The sequence below is a fragment of the Apis florea genome, unplaced genomic scaffold, assembly GCF_048593485.1.
Source record: "Apis florea isolate Af1SG1 unplaced genomic scaffold, ASM4859348v1 contig_1615_pilon, whole genome shotgun sequence".
NCBI classification, from domain to species: domain Eukaryota; kingdom Metazoa; phylum Arthropoda; class Insecta; order Hymenoptera; family Apidae; genus Apis; species Apis florea.
The window spans coordinates 3,282,474-3,300,453 of NW_028256416.1; the positions used below are offsets into that span (position 1 = coordinate 3,282,474).

At 33.2% G+C, this 17,980-nt stretch overlaps 3 protein-coding genes across 5 annotated transcripts in view; 1 reads left to right on the top strand and 2 right to left on the bottom strand.

Moving 5' to 3' along the window:
- Positions 1-2,921: 2,921 nt before the first annotated feature.
- On the bottom strand, positions 2,922-11,305 carry Rab6 (RAS oncogene family member Rab6). 2 transcript variants are annotated; one of them, XM_012491439.3, is made up of 6 exons: positions 11,071-11,305; positions 10,374-10,432; positions 9,620-9,779; positions 9,336-9,541; positions 9,184-9,250; positions 2,922-6,785 (listed from the first exon to the last, which is right to left on the bottom strand). In XM_012491439.3, the coding sequence occupies exons 1-6, from the start codon at positions 11,138-11,140 to the stop codon at positions 6,712-6,714; spliced, it is 636 nt and encodes a 211-aa protein (XP_012346893.1). In that variant the 5' UTR covers positions 11,141-11,305; the 3' UTR covers positions 2,922-6,711. The 2 variants fall into 2 exon arrangements, with proteins under 2 accessions (XP_012346893.1, XP_003690289.1); XM_003690241.4 differs by lacking the exon at positions 2,922-6,785 and adding an exon at positions 7,471-8,752.
- Positions 11,306-11,538: 233 nt separating this feature from the next.
- LOC100870174 (protein FAM8A1) lies at positions 11,539-13,970 on the bottom strand. The gene is made up of 5 exons (XM_003690240.4): positions 13,012-13,970; positions 12,766-12,909; positions 12,403-12,523; positions 12,209-12,332; positions 11,539-12,149 (listed from the first exon to the last, which is right to left on the bottom strand). The coding sequence occupies exons 1-5, from the start codon at positions 13,211-13,213 to the stop codon at positions 11,811-11,813; spliced, it is 930 nt and encodes a 309-aa protein (XP_003690288.1). The 5' UTR covers positions 13,214-13,970; the 3' UTR covers positions 11,539-11,810.
- A 67-nt stretch (positions 13,971-14,037) lies between these two features.
- The window catches only part of krz (beta-arrestin protein kurtz), a 30,226-nt gene continuing 26,283 nt past the window's right edge, over positions 14,038-17,980 (top strand). Inside the window, exon 1 of one of the 2 annotated variants that reach the window (XM_012491388.3) lies at positions 14,038-14,403. The gene's annotated coding sequence lies outside the window, so the exon portion shown is untranslated. The remainder of the gene's footprint in view (positions 14,404-17,980) is intronic. The other variant, XM_086904652.1, reaches the window with a different exon arrangement.

Below are 17,980 nucleotides of genomic sequence, written 5' to 3' on the forward strand. Positions count from 1 at the left end.
TTTACGAATGTTTTCCTTCAACTCGATTATTTTTTTTTTTTCCTGATAATAAATCGTTCCGATTATATTCTTCTTTCATGCGAATATGAACGAATATGAAAAATATAAATTGATCCGTGCCAACGTGCACGTTCAAAAGAATTAACGAATAATCGCGTACAAACAATAATGAATCGATATGAAAAAAAAAAAAAGTGAATTCGCAAAAATGAATTGAAAACGAAAACGTTTCGAACCACGAACGAATATTTCATCAATTCCGTTTACAAAATTCGAGCGATAAAGGCAAAATACGCGACATATTTGAAATAACTAAAAGACAGAATAGAAGCTTTGGGGATATTTCAATGGCGAGGAGGGGAGGGGAAAAAAAAAACTCTGTCACGTATCCAAACAAATAAACGAAAAACCATTTGCACGCTAATTATCAATCTCGAATATCAATATGAATACCCGATCAATTACGCAAACACCGGTTTTCCCTCCATTTTTAACTATTTCCCTGTTGCTGACAAATAACCAGCACACGCACGGACGAAAGTATAATCCGAAAAAAACATTTCAATCTCGATACGTTTTATGAAATGAATCGAAAATGAATGGGCTCGTGAACACAAATCTTTATTAATTCGTTTCGTTTGAAGCTCCACTAGTTGAATTGTGCAAACCAACGTACAATTATGACACGTTTGCAAAAATCTCGTGAAACTCGTTCCGAACCGTGACGAGAGCGTGCCTTTATTAACGTACACAATATACAAAAGACTTTTCGCGATACGTTCTTGATTGTTCGTTTCTCGTTCGATACAAATCCCATAAATATATTGAAATGCATTGAATGAGAGAGAACGAATTAATAAGTCTGGAAAAAATGATAAATTTTCCTCTCTTTTTCCTCCTTTCAAATGATCACTGTATACAACTATCGATAAAATTTCTCGTTTAAATTTTCAGATAATCAAGTACTGTTGCTTTTATTAAATTCAATTCAAACAAAATTCATCTGAATCTGAATGTTATTCATCTCGATATTCTTGCTTTGTTTTAATCCAAATTAACAACTGTTTTTCATTCCTCCCTCCATCTTCCTGTATATCTTGAAACAATAAAACTTCGATCAAAATTCTATCGATTCGTCTCGATTAACGCGTTACACGTCTTTCTTTCGATGTCCTCCTCTGTAATCCAAATTTTCGCAATTTTCATCAAAATACCTCTCGATCTTATCGATCGAGTGGATGATTAAAACGTATCCCTTTTTTTTTTCTTCTCAAGGTTTCTTACAACTTCGTTTCGAATCGGATATTTTTGCCAGACTTACCTAATTATTCGCTCTTCGCTCACCAACACGTTCACGTTGACGTAAAAAAGTTTCTCCGACGAAACGAAAACTTGGTTCTTGGACCGATTATATTCTCATTCTGATTGAAATTAAATTTAAGAGAGAAAGAGAGAGAGAGAGAGAGAAACGAGGAACAAATACGTGGAAAAACGAAAAGGACAAAGAGAGAGAAAGAGAGAGAGAGAGAAATTAAACAATCGATGCTCGCTCCTCACGTTTTTTACCCAACTTTCCGGTTAGTTGGCCCCGTTGAATCGAAACTTCAGTAACGGCGCGTTCGATTTTTTCATTGCTCAAAGTTCCGATTGCTGGAGAACTCTTTCTCGAAACTTCGAGAAGGGAGAATGAGCTTGGATTGGGGATGGATCCACACGCTTACGCTCCTGAGGTCGGCCGGATGCGGGCTAGCAAACATCGTATCGGCTAAGTACAAGTATCGTGGCAGTATTCGTTTACACTAGCGGCTCAATCGAGTTGTACGCCACCATTGTAATTGGATTAAACGGTGACTGTCCAGCCTCTCCGGGAGGATCTATCACGATCCATTGCGCGACGAATTACAGTCGAACGCGGTGTAGATACGGAACGTCCGTTTTCGAGGAGGACTCCTAATCGGAGTGGGAAGATAACACGGCTATAACGCCACGATGCAATCGTCCGATTGCTGTTACCTGTGATTAAATCTACACTTCGACCAGAATATCGTGTACGCGAATATCGAATCGTTCGAAATCCTGGTATGAACTTACAAACATTTAGAAAACGCGATGATAATAAAAGTTGGAAAGAATGGAAGATAATTATACGTTCAACGTTACGCGTTCGATAGAGACAAAATGAAGCGTGTGCACTTTCGGAAGGGACGATACACGAGATCTCTAATTATTATTATTATCATTATAATCGAGAAAAATAAAAATCGATAATGAATAGAAGGTATATTTTTGTTTTTTTTTTTTTTTTTTTTTGTTTTTCATAACTAATTGAACAGAAAGTGTGAATTCTTAAGCGAAGCGTGCCACAATGTTTTGAACATAATCTTCGATATTCGAGCCGAATTGAACATTGCGCATCCTTTTATTATCACATTTCTCTCCGTTCTCGGTTCGTTGTAGCCACGTGGACAAACGCGTGGATCATAAAGAATGACGAGGCGCGTCCCATTAATATTAATAAATGCGATACAATCGATGTGTTTGTACGTGTGTGTGTATGGCGATCTACGTAGCCTCCAAGCTAAATGAGAAACGTTTACGATCCACTATATATCCGCGTTATAATACTTGGTTATTGCGCTACAGCAAACGGGGAAACGAAATAAAAGATCCGAATTTTTCATTTCACGGTATTACTCCATTTCCTTCGCCTCTTCGACGAATCTCCAATCTCGATAATATAGTTATTATAAGTGGTGTGCATCGATCATGTAATTAAATGCACTTTAAACTTCCGGTCTAGTCGGGACGTTCATCACGTGTGAATAATAATAATAGTAAGAGGTAGAAACGCGAGGGAGCGGCACTCGATCGTAAATCAATTCCCTAATATCGTCCATCTCGAATGAATCAAGGATCTCTAGTAGTATTTATTTTCAATTATATTTTTGCAAGATCTCGTTTTATCACGTTAAACAAAAGCGTACATTAGTTTCTATTTTATATTAAATATATTCGGAGAAACTTAAAGCCTTGAGACGTTTAACCCTTCGAGCCTCGGTTTTTATTTTATTCGTTTCGAGTTTCGAGAGCAGAGTCGAGAATGAAAGGGAAGTACGACGAAATACGATGAGGAATAATATCGAATCATCATTATATCAGAAATATGAAATCGAACGTACGTGTACGAGAAAATGGCAATTTTCGTTTCGTTTCGTTTTTTTTTTTTTTTTTTTTTCTTCGAAGAAAAGAATCGATCCGTGTATTGCATTAACATCGAGAGAATAATCGTTCAAAGTAATTCCGAGAACCGTCGAAAACTGGAAGGGTTAACTTTACAATTAATATCGCACCCTACTGCTACGTTAAGTTTGACAATTTAATTGCAAAAAGACGATACAGCGAATACTTCTATTTAACTAAGAAACATCGGCTACAATAACATTACCACAGAACGCGGCTGCCTTGCAAATTACATTCACAAGAATCCTCCGAGACGCTACAAATCATTTTTCGCTACTAGATTATCAAATCTCCACTGACCCTTTCGCAACGAGGAGCAATCACCTTGGAAACCACCGAGTAATTTCTATCGTGCTTCGTTAAGAAGTCGATTTGAAAATTGAATTTGAACATTTTATTGGCCCTACATTTCCAATCTTCTTCGTGAAGAACGTCTTACGCGTTTTAACAAACTCGAATGAACTCGTTCGAAACAATAGAATTTATACTTATACTATACACGTTGTGTTTCACGTGTCTCGTTAAATCCACATTGCAATCACAGATAATCGTAAATCTCAAATTTACGACGACGCTAAATTTTTTCGTTGGAGCGGAAATACTCTTGCGTGGCGAAAGGGTGGAACCGCAACCGAAAGGATACCAATCTGTGCCCCGAAAAAAACAAGCACCGCGGATCTCACTCAACGATCATCGACTTCCCGATGATCGTCGTTCCGACTAGATCGGCGTATCTCTAGATTCGTTCGCTTCGCCGTCGTTGAGTAGACACGCGCTGCAGCCACATTGTGAATCGTCGCTGGGCTTCCTTTTGAATTACACGCCTCTGAGCGAGCGATAACGCTCCCCCTCCCCTTCGTTCTCTTTATAAGCGCTAGGCGATAAAGATTAAAAACGAATATCTAGCAAATTTATCCCCTCCGTTATTACGTCAAACGTCTAAGAATCTAATCTAACGTCGAGGAGGCTGCAGCCGAGTGTCTTCTGCGCGAGGCCGAATGAAAGAAAAATATACGCTTCGAGATGTCCAATGGTACGAATCCATCCAGCAACGTCGATTTTTATTCTTATCATTTCGTTACCGATTTCTGCGAGATCGAGATTTCTGATCAAGCGAGAATAGGGATAGATAGCATTCGTTCGACGAGCGTGTTCACTCGAAAGTAATGATAAGAATGAAGTCTTTGGTTTCGATACAGGTTCTTTTGGATTCGTATCAGAACACTTCCCGATTTTCGCACGATGCGATTCACACGACGGTGCGAGTCAACGCTACACGATAAGGGGCTGCGCTAGAGAGACAGTTTTTTTTTTTTTTAACGTTCAGAAGAAACGGTGCTAGAGTGCACGTAGAGGCTCGCGTTAAGCACGGCGGATTAATGAATTACAACATATCGCTCAACATTCTCTTCCATCGTCTCGTTTTTCATCGTTTCCTCGAGATAGAAGCCTTATCACATCAATGTGTAACGACGACGCCAGGGAAAGCCACGCTCGCCCCCACACCTCGTGGCAAGCCGAGCTTTCTCGATCCTTTCCCCTGCGGATCAGTCTACCATCTTTTTCTTTCTTTTCTTTTCTTCTCTGTCTCTTCCTTTTCTAAATTCTAATTAGCGGATGTGTAAAATTGGCCCACTCCCCTCATGGCACGCTCAATTATCGCTGACGGGACACGAATTCATCCCCACGAATTTTCAAGAACTAAACCTTCCTATCAGAGGAGCTGCCGCTACATTTTTTCTCTTTTAAAGCGTTCCATGTCCTCTATGTCCGGCACGATACGCTTTTATTCCTAACTTTCTTTCGGTATATTTCTTCGATTAAACGGCGGCGAGCTTAGAAGCGTTCAGTCTCCTCGATGAAACACACGAGCAATACGTTTCGTTGCTCGCTGCGACGCGCGAGACAGATTCACGAATTGATGCGCGCACATTTCTTTTTCTTATACCGATTCCTTCATATTCGTGCGTATATGTTTTTGCGTGTATGTTTCGTTAGAAAGAAGACGCAACTTCCATTCATCTTTTCCAATAATATCCTCTTCCCTTCTTTCATTTGGAATTAAATGATACATCTGCTAAAACAAGTTTCGGCTTGGTGCGTAATTTGGTTCGTTGGAAGGATTACATGTGATCAGTGTAGTAATCATAGAGTGTCAATGATTTTGTAGAAAGACAATTTTGTAAATATTAAGCGTCTATGTTTAAACAACCACGACGACGATTTCCATGGTTGAAGAAATAATCGTATAAAATGGCGAGTGAACGATTGAGCACTTTTCATCGCTTTTTTTCCTAAATTAAATTACTCTCATCAGTAGATGCGTCTTCTTCCTCGATTTATGAACGGATCGCGCATCGAGTCGCTTGCTTATTTATCAAGAGATATTGAAAAACGTCTATAAAGATTGTTATTACGATTACAATATTATAAATCTTGAACAGTACGCCATCGAACAGACTCGCCAATAACATATTCTACGTGTAATCAATAATTTTTTCGTAACAGATATATCCCCAGGAATAGACCGCTCGATCGTTCGATTTCCTCGACTAACTGGTGGGCTATTAAAACGTTTTACTTTCAGTCGTTTTCGTTAAGGTCTAGAATATCTTTTGTGTCTAGAACACTCTTGTTCTAAGCTTGTCGGTATCTTGTGCGTGTTGAATAGATTTTCACCTCGAAAAACAGCGATCACAGCAAACGATGATAGGATAAGCAAAGAAACGTTATTCGTAAAAAATTGGTAACGTTTCAACTTCCGTTCGAAAGTCGCGAAAAGTTGAGATTCGAAAAAATATCGTGGCAAAGTAAAAAAAAAAAAAAAAAAAAGAAAAAAAAAACAAAATCAATATATATATATATATACTTTGACTTCTTGAACTTGTTTCTCAATATCAAGATTCGTGATATGTACAATTTCACAAAAAAGCTGTTTTGCATATTGCTTAATACGACGCGTTCAAAGATATTTTAACGAGCGTGGAACAGCTACCCTATCATCGTGACGTAGCCATTACATCGATGTAATTCGGTCGATGGTATATTTCTTGTTTTTTCCATTTTTTTTTTTTTTTTTTTTTTTTGAACGACGTCAATTCCCGATTCATACTGTAAAATGCGAAGAAGATCGCTAGATTCTGGTCGAATAAATGGCGGATACAACAACGTAACAACGCGCACTATAACCGCACAAAGCTGTTCTTAACATGAATCATAGCAAAACGATCGGTTAATCACGCTACGGTTAAACGACTTAAATGAGATTGATTGGGGCGATAGAAGTAGTCGATAGTAAGAACGGTGTCAATGAAACGTTTTTGTGCCTTCGTCGCGCGTTAACTTATGGGCCACGATGTAGACATCAGAAGAAGCCAGCATCTTGTTAATAGTACGTGATGATTTTTTGGTTCATATCAGAATGTCTCAAGGAGTTAGCATTATTTAGCTGCACACTGATAAACCACCTCCCTAGCAAATGCAGCCACTCTCCCCCTCGGACTCGGAGCCGTTCTGCATCGGTGATTGATTCTGCAAATCGACAGCTGCTTTCGTGTGTTAAGGTGTTATCACAGTAACCATTCAATTGCCGATAACATTCAATTATTAATTTCATTTAAAAAAGAACCAGCATGTCGATGTTAATTATATAATAATAATCTTACAAATAGATACGTGTAAATTTTAAGAAAATGTTACGTATATGTTAAAAAAATGATATTGATGGATTCGAATGATTGATTGTTTTTAGGCAGCATAGTGAATCATTATATAATATCGGATAATTTTTACAAAGAATTTTTGAAATGTATATATGATCTATGACTCTTAATATTAATTGAGAATTTAGTCCCACTTAAAGTTTGAGTCATTGGTAATGTATTTTTCTTTTTGAAAGCGAGAATAAGTTATAATCTCAAAAAGCATATATATAAAATTTAAGTATTTTAAAAACGGGACGGAGCATTCCCTAATATTAATAACAGTGAAATTTTACAGCCGCGAAGCACCTTGATTAAAAATTATACGAGTGCCATCCATTATTATATTTTCACGATATGATATAAAATATAAATTGTATATAAATTCTAATTAGAGATATTAAACAACTAAAAATACGTTTACAATGGTTAAGAAACAAGGAAACATGTATAAAAAGGAAAAATGTATGATAAAGAAAAAATTATGGTTCATAAAAAAAAAAAAAAATAATATAAAAAAAAATAATAATGCTATTAAATGTTTTTTATATAAATTAAAATATTACAATATAAGTATTAACAAAAATGTCATAATAATTAGGTATAATAGCATTCTGTCTATCCATATCCCAAATTTTAAGTTAAATTTTAAATTCATATATACAAATCCAATTTTGTCAATAATTGTCGGAAATTTGCTCTATTTAAATTTTTTTCTTTTTTTTTTTTCTTTTTCTTTCTCTTTTTGTATATATATATATATATAAATGAATTATTCAATTTATAAATAATACTTCAATAAAAAATGCAACTTACTAATTTATGCAATGATCATTCCAAGTTAAAGAAAACTATTATACATGAGCAATGTATTCGTAAAATATTTTTAAAAAGTTTTTAAAAGATAAAATGTTAATTACTAATTTTGCATCGCTGAAATCTTTTCCCGTTCATCTACAGTACGCTCGCAGGTACATATTGTACGAGTTCTTTTATGCTAAATCGATCCATGCCACCACAAATGCATCCATAAGTGTATAAGTGACTTATTGCTCGCGTTTGCAATCAGATCATTCTGATAACGAATTGTTGACTATTATTTTGACTGCATTTACGCAATACGTAACTCCATTTGTCTATACACTATTAGTTTATCGCATATTGCAACTTATATATACATGACGATAAATATATATATATATATGTATATATATAAGTGCACCATATATCATGCAATTGCAGCACTGATCATGCATACGACTAGTATTTCATTCAAATTTTTTTCCTTTTTTGTCAAAATGCAAAACATAAAAAAATTTTATTACTTAAAATTATAATTATTTGTTGCAAATAAAATGATTTTTAGAAAAATTGTTTCTCATTTAAGAAAAATGATCGAAGCACTATCTATAATAATGATTATTATTATTATCAACACGTTAAAAAAGCAAGCGTCTCTGATGAAATACAAAAGTTTAAATTAATTAAATTAATTGATTTATGATTTGATGATTTACTAGTACAAACACGTTATTGTGTAAAAGCAGTCTGCTTAAGCTATCGTGAGATATTTATTTTTTCACGAAAAACTCGTTATAGCTCTTCGATACAGTGCTGTTCCTTTCCACATTATAAATTGTAAAAAGGACACGGACTGATCCATCACTGTCCTAGCATTGAAAGAGATTAATTTATAAATTAACTTAGATCAGTGTCTTGTCTACCATTAGGCTGATCGGTGGTTTAACATGCACAACTGCTCTCCGATGATTTCAGTTCAATTGGTGTGTCCTTCAGAACTACTTCTTGCACTACAGGTTTAGCAACACATTAAGGAAAACACAAAAAGATAACGGAAAAAAAAAATGAAATAGTTAACAATATTAAAAAATGATATTAAAAGTAATGATTCAAAATGATTCTTAGAAAATTAATATTTATGAAAAATTTTGAAGCTGTATGAAACATTTAACTTGTGAAAATTCAATAAAATATTGCTGCAAAAAAATATTTGAAATTTAAATAACCAAAAAATTTTTTATATAAGATTATAGTAAGATTAAAGTTAAGCATCTTTAAAATAAATAATATTCAAATTGTAAAAAAAATAAAAAAAATGAAAAAATTGAGGATGAAGGACATGTTTTTTGGTGCTATATTTGAAGAAAGAAAAATCCCTGAAATATAATTATGTATATGTACCATGCAAATGTGCATATTATGTATCTTACACAAAGGATACTGTCTTCAGGTGGTTTATTTTCAGTGGAATCCATGCCTGGTAAAGCTGCTGCTACTCTTCTAAAAAGCTGATTAATAAATAAAATATGATTACGACATTATGATTTTATTTAATATAAAAAAATAAAAATCTATAACAGAATAAAAACTTACTTGTTTCACATTATATCCAGCTTTAGCACTAGTTTCAATAAACATTACATTTAATTCTTTAGCTTTTCGTTCACCTTCTTCCATTGATACTTGTCTTTTATCACCCAAATCTGTTTTATTACCCACTAACATAATAATTACATCACTTCCTCTTTCAGTCCGTACATCATCAATCCATTTTGATGTTTGATGAAATGAATTCGCATCTGTGTAAATAATTCACTTGAGCTGATGCAATAACATATCATAATTAACACTTTGTTTTCATTTTTAATTAAACTTACTAGTAATATCATATACTACAACTGCAACAGTAGAATCTCTGATATAACTAGGTATCAAAGATCTAAACCGTTCTTGGCCTGCAGTATCCCATAATTGTAATCTTACAGTTCTATCCTCCAGATACATAGTTTTGCTTAAAAAATCTATACCTATTGTAGCCTGTAATAAATAATATATTGTCTTTCTAGTACTTTCTATAGAAAACATTTTTATTTTATCATTCTTATCACATCATTTTTAAAAAGAAACAATAGAATTTTTTAATAAATTCACAAAATAATATTTGATGATAATCTTGATGAACCTATATTGTATTTTTTATATTGTATTTTAACTTTATTAGAAAAAGTCAATATCTTGAAGTCCCTACTATCTGTCCTACTAACATTTATCCTTGACAATTGATGTTAAATACTTTGTAGAATAAGTATATATTTGCCAAGTCAAAATCATGATTAAAATGAATGAAATGAGTAAAATGAAAGCAAAGATTGTGACATTATTATAAAGTCATTGAAAAGTATGTCAATAAAATATAAATGATCTCAAAAATTTAAAGTGTATATTATATGATGAAAGAAAAAGCTGAGAACTTATTATATTTAATATTTATATTTTGTATTAATCTATATTATTAGATAAATTAATTTAATCTTTATAACATATTATTTCCTTTTATATATTCAATCAAAATTATATGTAAATGTACATATACATAAATATATGTATATCACAAAACCATTAGTTTCATACCTGATACGTGTTGTCAAAGCTGTCATACATAAACCGTGTGATAAGAGAAGTTTTTCCAACTGCAACATCAAATCACACGATTAATGCAAAAAATTTACTACCTATTGTTTACAAAAAAACAGAATACCAAACAAAGAATATTTTTTCAGAATGTAAAGATATAATAATGAATTATTGATATAATTTCAAATCATATTATAGATATTCATAGAAATGTAAATTTATAATGAAATTATTATTTTCTCTCACATAAAATAAGAATTACTTGTATATTTCCACTATGATTAGATTTTATGATCGCGGTATACCGATATATTTTGCAATTGTTTAAAATGAAACAAGTATACTACGTAACGATACGATTACGTGTATAAATCATGAATTTTTATGGTTAGTAGATATTTCTATAAAAATGATAGGATTTTACAACAAAACATATATAAAATTATTGATATTATTAGGACAGAATATAATATTAGGATAGTGATAATAAGAATGACGCCAAATTCGATCGCAACGATAAAGTTGCACAGTGACTAGAAATATTGATCTATAACCTAGAACGGTCATTGGAATCAATGTATATGATAGAAATTTTCATATTTGATATGCGAGAAATCAGTGACAAGACAAAAGCGACACGAACATCGCCAATATTGATCCAAAATCAACGGAAGTATAAGTGGAAAATACTTACCGCTCTGTTCACCGAGAAAGACAAGCTTAAATTTACGCAACGGGTTTCCAAAATCACCCGAAGACGACATTTTTTATATTATAGAACTATTACGCAATGAATTAAAAGTGCTAAACACACAAGAATAACTTAATTGATGCAACGAGTCATTAATTGTCACGAGAAATCATTTAACTTGACAGATCGAAAAGCCACTCCTTCCTTCACTTGCAAGGCAGCCACGTTTAACTGGGAAGTGACGTCATTGGTTAGTTACTAGTTTTGTTAGGTTCTAATCATATTCCTGTAGATGGCGTTGAAAAATTTAAAATACATGAAATGGAACATCTTTTATTATAAAAAATATTTATAAGTTGTTAATATAATTAAGAAAAAATGTGATTGTCAAAAAATATATTATTATTAAATCATATTGCTCAAAAAATAATGACTTCAAAAATGCACAGTTAGATTCAAAATGCATAAAAATAAATTATAAAATGTTTTATTAATAACTGCATTAGATAAAATTTGTACAATCTCAATATAATGGATTTCAAGATAATTAAATATTGTTCTCGAACAGCCTGTAGATTTGTTCCAGAAATGTATCCAGAAATTATAGGATCTTTCATAATACATCTAGAAAAATATTTTATAATATTGCAATATTCAATAATTTTAAATGTTATGTACATATTATATACGCTCGTACACACATTCAATATATACAATATAGATATAAATGATATTTTGATATTTTATTGTTGATGAAGTCTATTATTATTTAAGTTTCTGTAAGGATCTTCAACCACAATAGAATTACAAAGTAAATCATAAACAGTTCTATTAAATCTGAAGAAAAATAAGGCAAAACATATAGGGAATAAAAATGCTAAAATCATATTTTTCACAACTGATCTTCCAATTGCTAACGGTAAGCCTAAATCTGTTCCTGGAGAAACAAGTACAACATCAGGATCATCAGGTCTATCAACAGGTGTAACGCTACGACATTGAACAACTCTTAATCCCATCATGGATTTTCCAGGTGTTGCACCACCAATACGACCATTTACACCATGTTGAAGCCAAAATGCCTGAAAAAAATATTTTTGTTGAAATCATCATTTAATATTTCTATTAATAACATACTCACTTCAAAAATGCACACTATTACACGATGAATTATTTCTAATACTAATATACCATATGTCATTTCTAAAGCCATTTTATAATCAATTCTCAAATTTGCCCGTACCAAGTCTAGATCATCTATATCTCTACAATAAAATATAATGATAACAAGTCAAGAAAAAATAAAATTATAGACGGAAGAATTATCTTACATACATGAAATCAAAAACATCAATAGCAAAGAAAGTAATGGAAAACTTCAAAAGAAACAACATTGTTGAATCTATAAACTCTGCTGCAAATCTCTTCCATATTGGAGGTATACGATATTCAAAGCCTGAAAAGATTGTTTTCTTAAACTTAAATAAATAAGATAATCATAGTATTAAATGATACAGATGAAAATGTATGTTTCAAAAATACTGCATCATAAAATCACTATAAAGATAAATAAATCAATTAAACATTATAAAAATAATTAAACAAAATGCAGTACTTTTGTAATAAAAGCACATATAGTACTAGCTGAACCTCTGTTGGAATGTGATGGACACAGGAGATATCGTTATGACCTTCTACCTTCAGCTCCAGGTTGGAATGGAGGTCCTACATGATCTTGAGGTCTTCTTTGTCGGAATGGATCGTTCTCTTGACCATTTGTGCCAACAATTAACCTATGTGTATTTGCTACATTTGATACTTGTGACGAGAATGATGGTACACCTATAATTATTCTATTTTATAGAATAATTTTGTTACATTGATAGTATAATAATTTGTAAATTAGATTTTAATTAAATAAAAACAATATAATTATAATCTTACCAGATGATGGATTTATTATTTGTCCAGACATTAAATAATATGGAAACATTGCAGCCATACTCTGCCAAGCATAGGCTTCATGTAACCATTTTTCTAATTTCTTAAAATATTCTAAACGTTCTTCTGCAGCTATCATTTGTAGTTGGTCTTTATTTTCTTTGCATTTATCCTCTTTTGTATCTTCATTTTTATCATCTGCCATATTTTTGTTTCGTAAGAATTGATCGGATATATGTATTTACAATATATATATATACATATATATATATTGTAAATTTTATCGAAACAATATAATTCTGTTTTAAAATTGTACAGTATTCAAGTCGATTTGTTTAAAACAATAAAGAGTAATCTTTCGTTGCTATCAGAAAAAGTAACTTATATTCACGTAAAACGACTATTTTAACTTTTAATAGAAAAAAAGCAAGCTAAAATAGTACTAGAAAGTCACACCACAATATTAATAACAAATAAATGAAGTAATCGTGTACTGCCTGTTTTACATCCACGTAATCCTTGCCTTCATATATTAGACAGGAATACTTCAATGTAAAATTTTGTCTAAGACAACGTACGCAATACGTAATAAATATTTATTGATTTTTAAATTTCGAATTATAATAATATAAATGTACTTATTATATTTTTACAATATTATATTCTTTTTGATGAATTTTTTTCTTAAATTTAACGATCAAGAAATTATTAAAAACTTATTATTGGCCAATATTTATCTCATCCAATTAAATTCATCAATGTATTATAATCAAATAAAAATGTAAAATACATTAATAAAATATTTTATTTAAGAAATAAAACATTATTATATAATAATAAATATTGTTACAAAATTGTTACATATAAAAATAATTTTCAAGATACAAATAATTCAATATTAATGAATTCATAAATTTGTATAATAAAATTTTAATAAACATAAATTTTATTTGAAAAGAAAGTAAAAAGTATAAGTTTAATATAATAAATTATAATAGATAGAATATTGACGTCGTATTATCGAAGAGCTGAAAGATAAAATATAAAATACCAAATATGAATAAAAAATTACTATTTAGTGACATGACTGAGAAATAAAAAACCCTAGTACGTTTTGTAAACCAGGTGGCAGCGTGCAGCAGTTCGCATTGCGGCGCTAGCTTCTCAGGACATGACGTATTCGAAGCATTCGTGCAGTAATCACGGTCAGAGGACGTTTCTGACGACTAGTCTCTTTCTACATTTCACATTTTCGAAATAAATAAAAGCAAAGCGAGTAGGTGTCGTAAAGCAGTGTGTCGTGCTGAAAAGCTGTGTGCGTTTGTACGCGTTACGAGTGACATTTGGTCTAGTCTTGAAGAGGGTGTGGGCCACGACGCCAGAAGAAACATTTAGGTAAGATTACATTAAATTTTATCATATAATAACCTTTTTCTTAGTTATATCATTGAACATTTAACCAGAAAATAATACGTATAAAAAATAATTATCAATATTGTGACAAATACAGTGTTTTTATGCAGAAAAATCGGACTGCGGCGATTCCTTAGTCACGCGTCAATTCGATGGAATGTCGCGGTAGAATTCCGAGAATACAAGCGATGGTTGCGTTAAAAAATCGAATCTCCCTCTTTCGCCGATGCTGTAAACAATTGTTTAAACGTAACACAATGATCATGAATATACGAATTTCATCATCAATCGCATTTTATATATCAGCGACAAATATCGACGAGTTAAGTCAAAGCATGTGGATTGGAAGTTCGAATTAGTTACAGTTTCAAACAGAGGTTAAGTTAAACTTGAAAATAATCTATCAAGTATATTTTCTCAAGTATATTAACATTAGATACACTGCGTTCTAAAACGGAGCACGGATTACGAAGTAAGGAAATAATAAAACGCTTAAGTTCGTGTGAAATTATACGATTATCAAAATTGTGATTCGTAATCCACGTGCCGTTAAAGTTCTGTATATTTCAGCAAGAAATATATAAAAAAAAAAAACCGTTGGTAAACGGGGTCGACAAATATCGAACCCAGACAATCGTGTGATATTGCGTTAACGTTTTAAGTATCGGTGGATCACTTAAATCTCCTTTCGTGGGTTAGTACGCAATTTTTCATCAACCCGTTTTTAATACATACTCTATGACTATCTCGTGAGAAACCTTCCAGTAACTATTATGGGAACGCGTAAGTGACGGAGTATCCCGCGCCCCAAAAAAGGAAAAGAGGAAAAAAAGGAGAAAGGAACGGACGAAGGAAAGAAAGATACAGAGCGACATGGAAAAACGTTTGTCGGTTTGGTAGAATGCGTGCGAATAAAAGGTAATGCTTTCCTCCAAATCGCGCATGAGGTGAATGGCCGCAGGTCATACACAGTCCCATTCACGCGTCGTAAGCACCTTTACGTTTTCGGAACCGGTTGCACCGAATTTATGGGAAAATGGCCAAGCACCGTGGGAGTGTGTATATCTTGCGTGGCTTTTCTCAGCCCAGTATCGCTCGTTCCCTTAATTCGAACCGGTCGAACGCGGACAACGTCGCGGCATGTCGCGTCGCATACTAATTTCGCGGCGGACCGGTCAAATTAAATGTGCCTCTACACGCAAAACGTTTCCGGTTCCGCCGACGTTTCGATAGCTTTGTGAGCATCATTAAAAACTGTCCTCGAAAGAAGTACACCTTTTTTTATATTTTAAAAACCCTTTATTTTAATTCAAATTCTTTTCGTCTTTCGTATAGTTTTAAATTACCGATCATAATTGATGATTTTTCGTCGTTCGATAACTACGTTTCTCGATAATCATTGTTTCCGTTAATTGAGTTCTCTATCACAAGGGAAGTCCACGATAACGCAAATTGCTCTACTCAATGGCGCAATGATGCGAGATTACAACTCTCCTAATACACTGTATGCGGGAACACAAATAACGACAAATAACTACGATAACTCGATTGGAAATTTTGTGATTGAAAATAAAATTTGAAAAATGCGTTCAAAATCAAACATATGAAAAACAATAAAGTATATACTACAGAATATTCTTATTCTGACTTCAAAATTATACGTGTAGAGATATCTACTTTATCATCGATTGTTTCGCATCATTTTACTTCTTATCTGCGTCATAAAGCTTATTCAACCGAAGTTTCGAGATAAAATATTCCATTCTTTTTTATTTTCGTGCTCATTTCGCATTAATATCTTTGCTATCTAAGAATTTCAAGTTTAATCGCACGAGTTTAATTCCCCGAAACGTTATGACAATATACCACGTCGCTAGATGAAATTGCAGTTATTTCTGATCATCGATTATTAATAATCGGCGAATATTGATAATTTCCGCGTTCTGTCCGCACAATCGAATCGCAAATTAATATTTACACGATTCTGTACAGTTCAAACAGACATTCCGCCAATCCGATATATTAAACTGCGCGTTTGTAATTATAATTTATTCGTATCGAAATCGACAAATTGCGGAAATGTCCTCAAGGGAGGGCATAGGGGATTCCCGCGAAGCATTGCGCGCCAATTTCAATGGAATTTCGCGAAGCAATTTTTTAGAAGCGAAAGATATTTATATTTCTTATTTGTTTCAATAAGATTGTTTAAATAAATAATCTTTTGGTATCGATATAAAACATAAAAATTAATCCTAAAGATCTAACGTTATATTCAGTTATATTGGTGAAAAGATACGAAAAGATCATATTAGAGGGTAATAACTTGAAACGGTGCAATAAAGATATCTCAAAGTATTTCACATTTTCAAAATATCTTGATGCTCTACTAACGAGGTCGAGAGTGTACGCTCAGCTGGTTATACTTATAATGCGTTCTACAAATCAGAGGGTAATCTAACGAACGTTCGATTGTTTCCATAACACTCGATAAATTCCACTTCTCGCGGAATTCTGCCGCCCCATTCCACGATTGCAACCGCATCTCGCTTTCTACTCGCCTCGTTCCGTTCGACAAAAGGAACCAACATCACAGACGGTCTTTTCTCCCGTCCAAATTCCATGGATTCCATTCTCGATTTTCAATCCTGGCATTCCCGCCGATTTCGACACCGGTCTCGATTCGCCAAACTATCGTGAATCGGTGATCGATACGAGACTGCTATAGGCTCGAATCCGTGGGCTTGAAACGGGCCAGAGAGTGAAAAACGCGCACGATTTACAATGGGCAGTGATACGATTCGAATCGAAATGTTCTCTCTCTCTCTCTCTCTCGCGGAGAGACGAAGTGACGAATAAGAGAGATCCTTTTTGTCACTGCAACGAATTTTAACGACCAGTTTGGATTAGATTTCGTTTCCTGGAAATTGGCTATTCGAGAATGGAATTGTACGATCGATGGCTAGTTAATTAGCGGAAACGTAGTTCTGATTCTAAAAGGTAATTTCGTATGGTTCGTGAATACCTTAATTAGATCCTGTCTGAAGGGAAATTCTGAAAAACGAATACAAACCAGTGAGATACCAGTGCTTCTTTGGTATTCGTTTCAAAAGCTCGTTAAATCTTGGCAGGCATCGACTGTGAAGGTCAGAAACGAGTCAGAAAATTATGCTTAGTATTTAAAATAACGGTGGAGAATTATATTATAGGGTTAAAATTTCCAAGTGTAATGTAATGTATTCGGGAATCGAAAGTTCGTTTTCTATTGAAATATCACGAGAAAAAAAAAAAAAAATCAGAGAGACGTTTGTTTATTAGATCGTAAATAGAGAGTGAAGCTTTTCTGCCTATTCTGACTAGCGTAATTCCAGTAATGGTATCACTTCGTGATACTGGATTCCATTGAAATTCCACGCGTGTGAATCGTGGCGTAGATGAGCTGCATGCTTTTCATAAATGGCGCCGGATGAAATCTTATTTCGATGCTTGGAGAGACGTCTAATTTTCGCTTGGTTTTCGCGAAAAATTTCACCGATTGCTTTTATGAAAAGATATGAATTAT

Coding starts and splice junctions, on each gene's coding strand:
- LOC100870174 (XM_003690240.4), bottom strand. CDS start 13,213: ATGGCAGATGATAAAAATGAAGATACAAAAGAGGATAAATGCAAAGAA. Junction 12,524..12,765: donor ATTCCAACCTGGAGCTGAAG/GTAGAAGGTCAT, acceptor CAATCTTTTCAG/GCTTTGAATATCGTATACCT. Junction 12,150..12,208: donor TAATAGTGTGCATTTTTGAA/GTGAGTATGTTA, acceptor TATTTTTTTCAG/GCATTTTGGCTTCAACATGG.
- Rab6 (XM_012491439.3), bottom strand. CDS start 11,140: ATGTCGTCTTCGGGTGATTTTGGAAACCCGTTGCGTAAATTTAAGCTT. Junction 10,433..11,070: donor CTTTCTCGGTGAACAGAGCG/GTAAGTATTTTC, acceptor TTGATGTTGCAG/TTGGAAAAACTTCTCTTATC. Junction 6,786..9,183: donor AAATAAACCACCTGAAGACA/GTATCCTTTGTG, acceptor ACACGAAAGCAG/CTGTCGATTTGCAGAATCAA.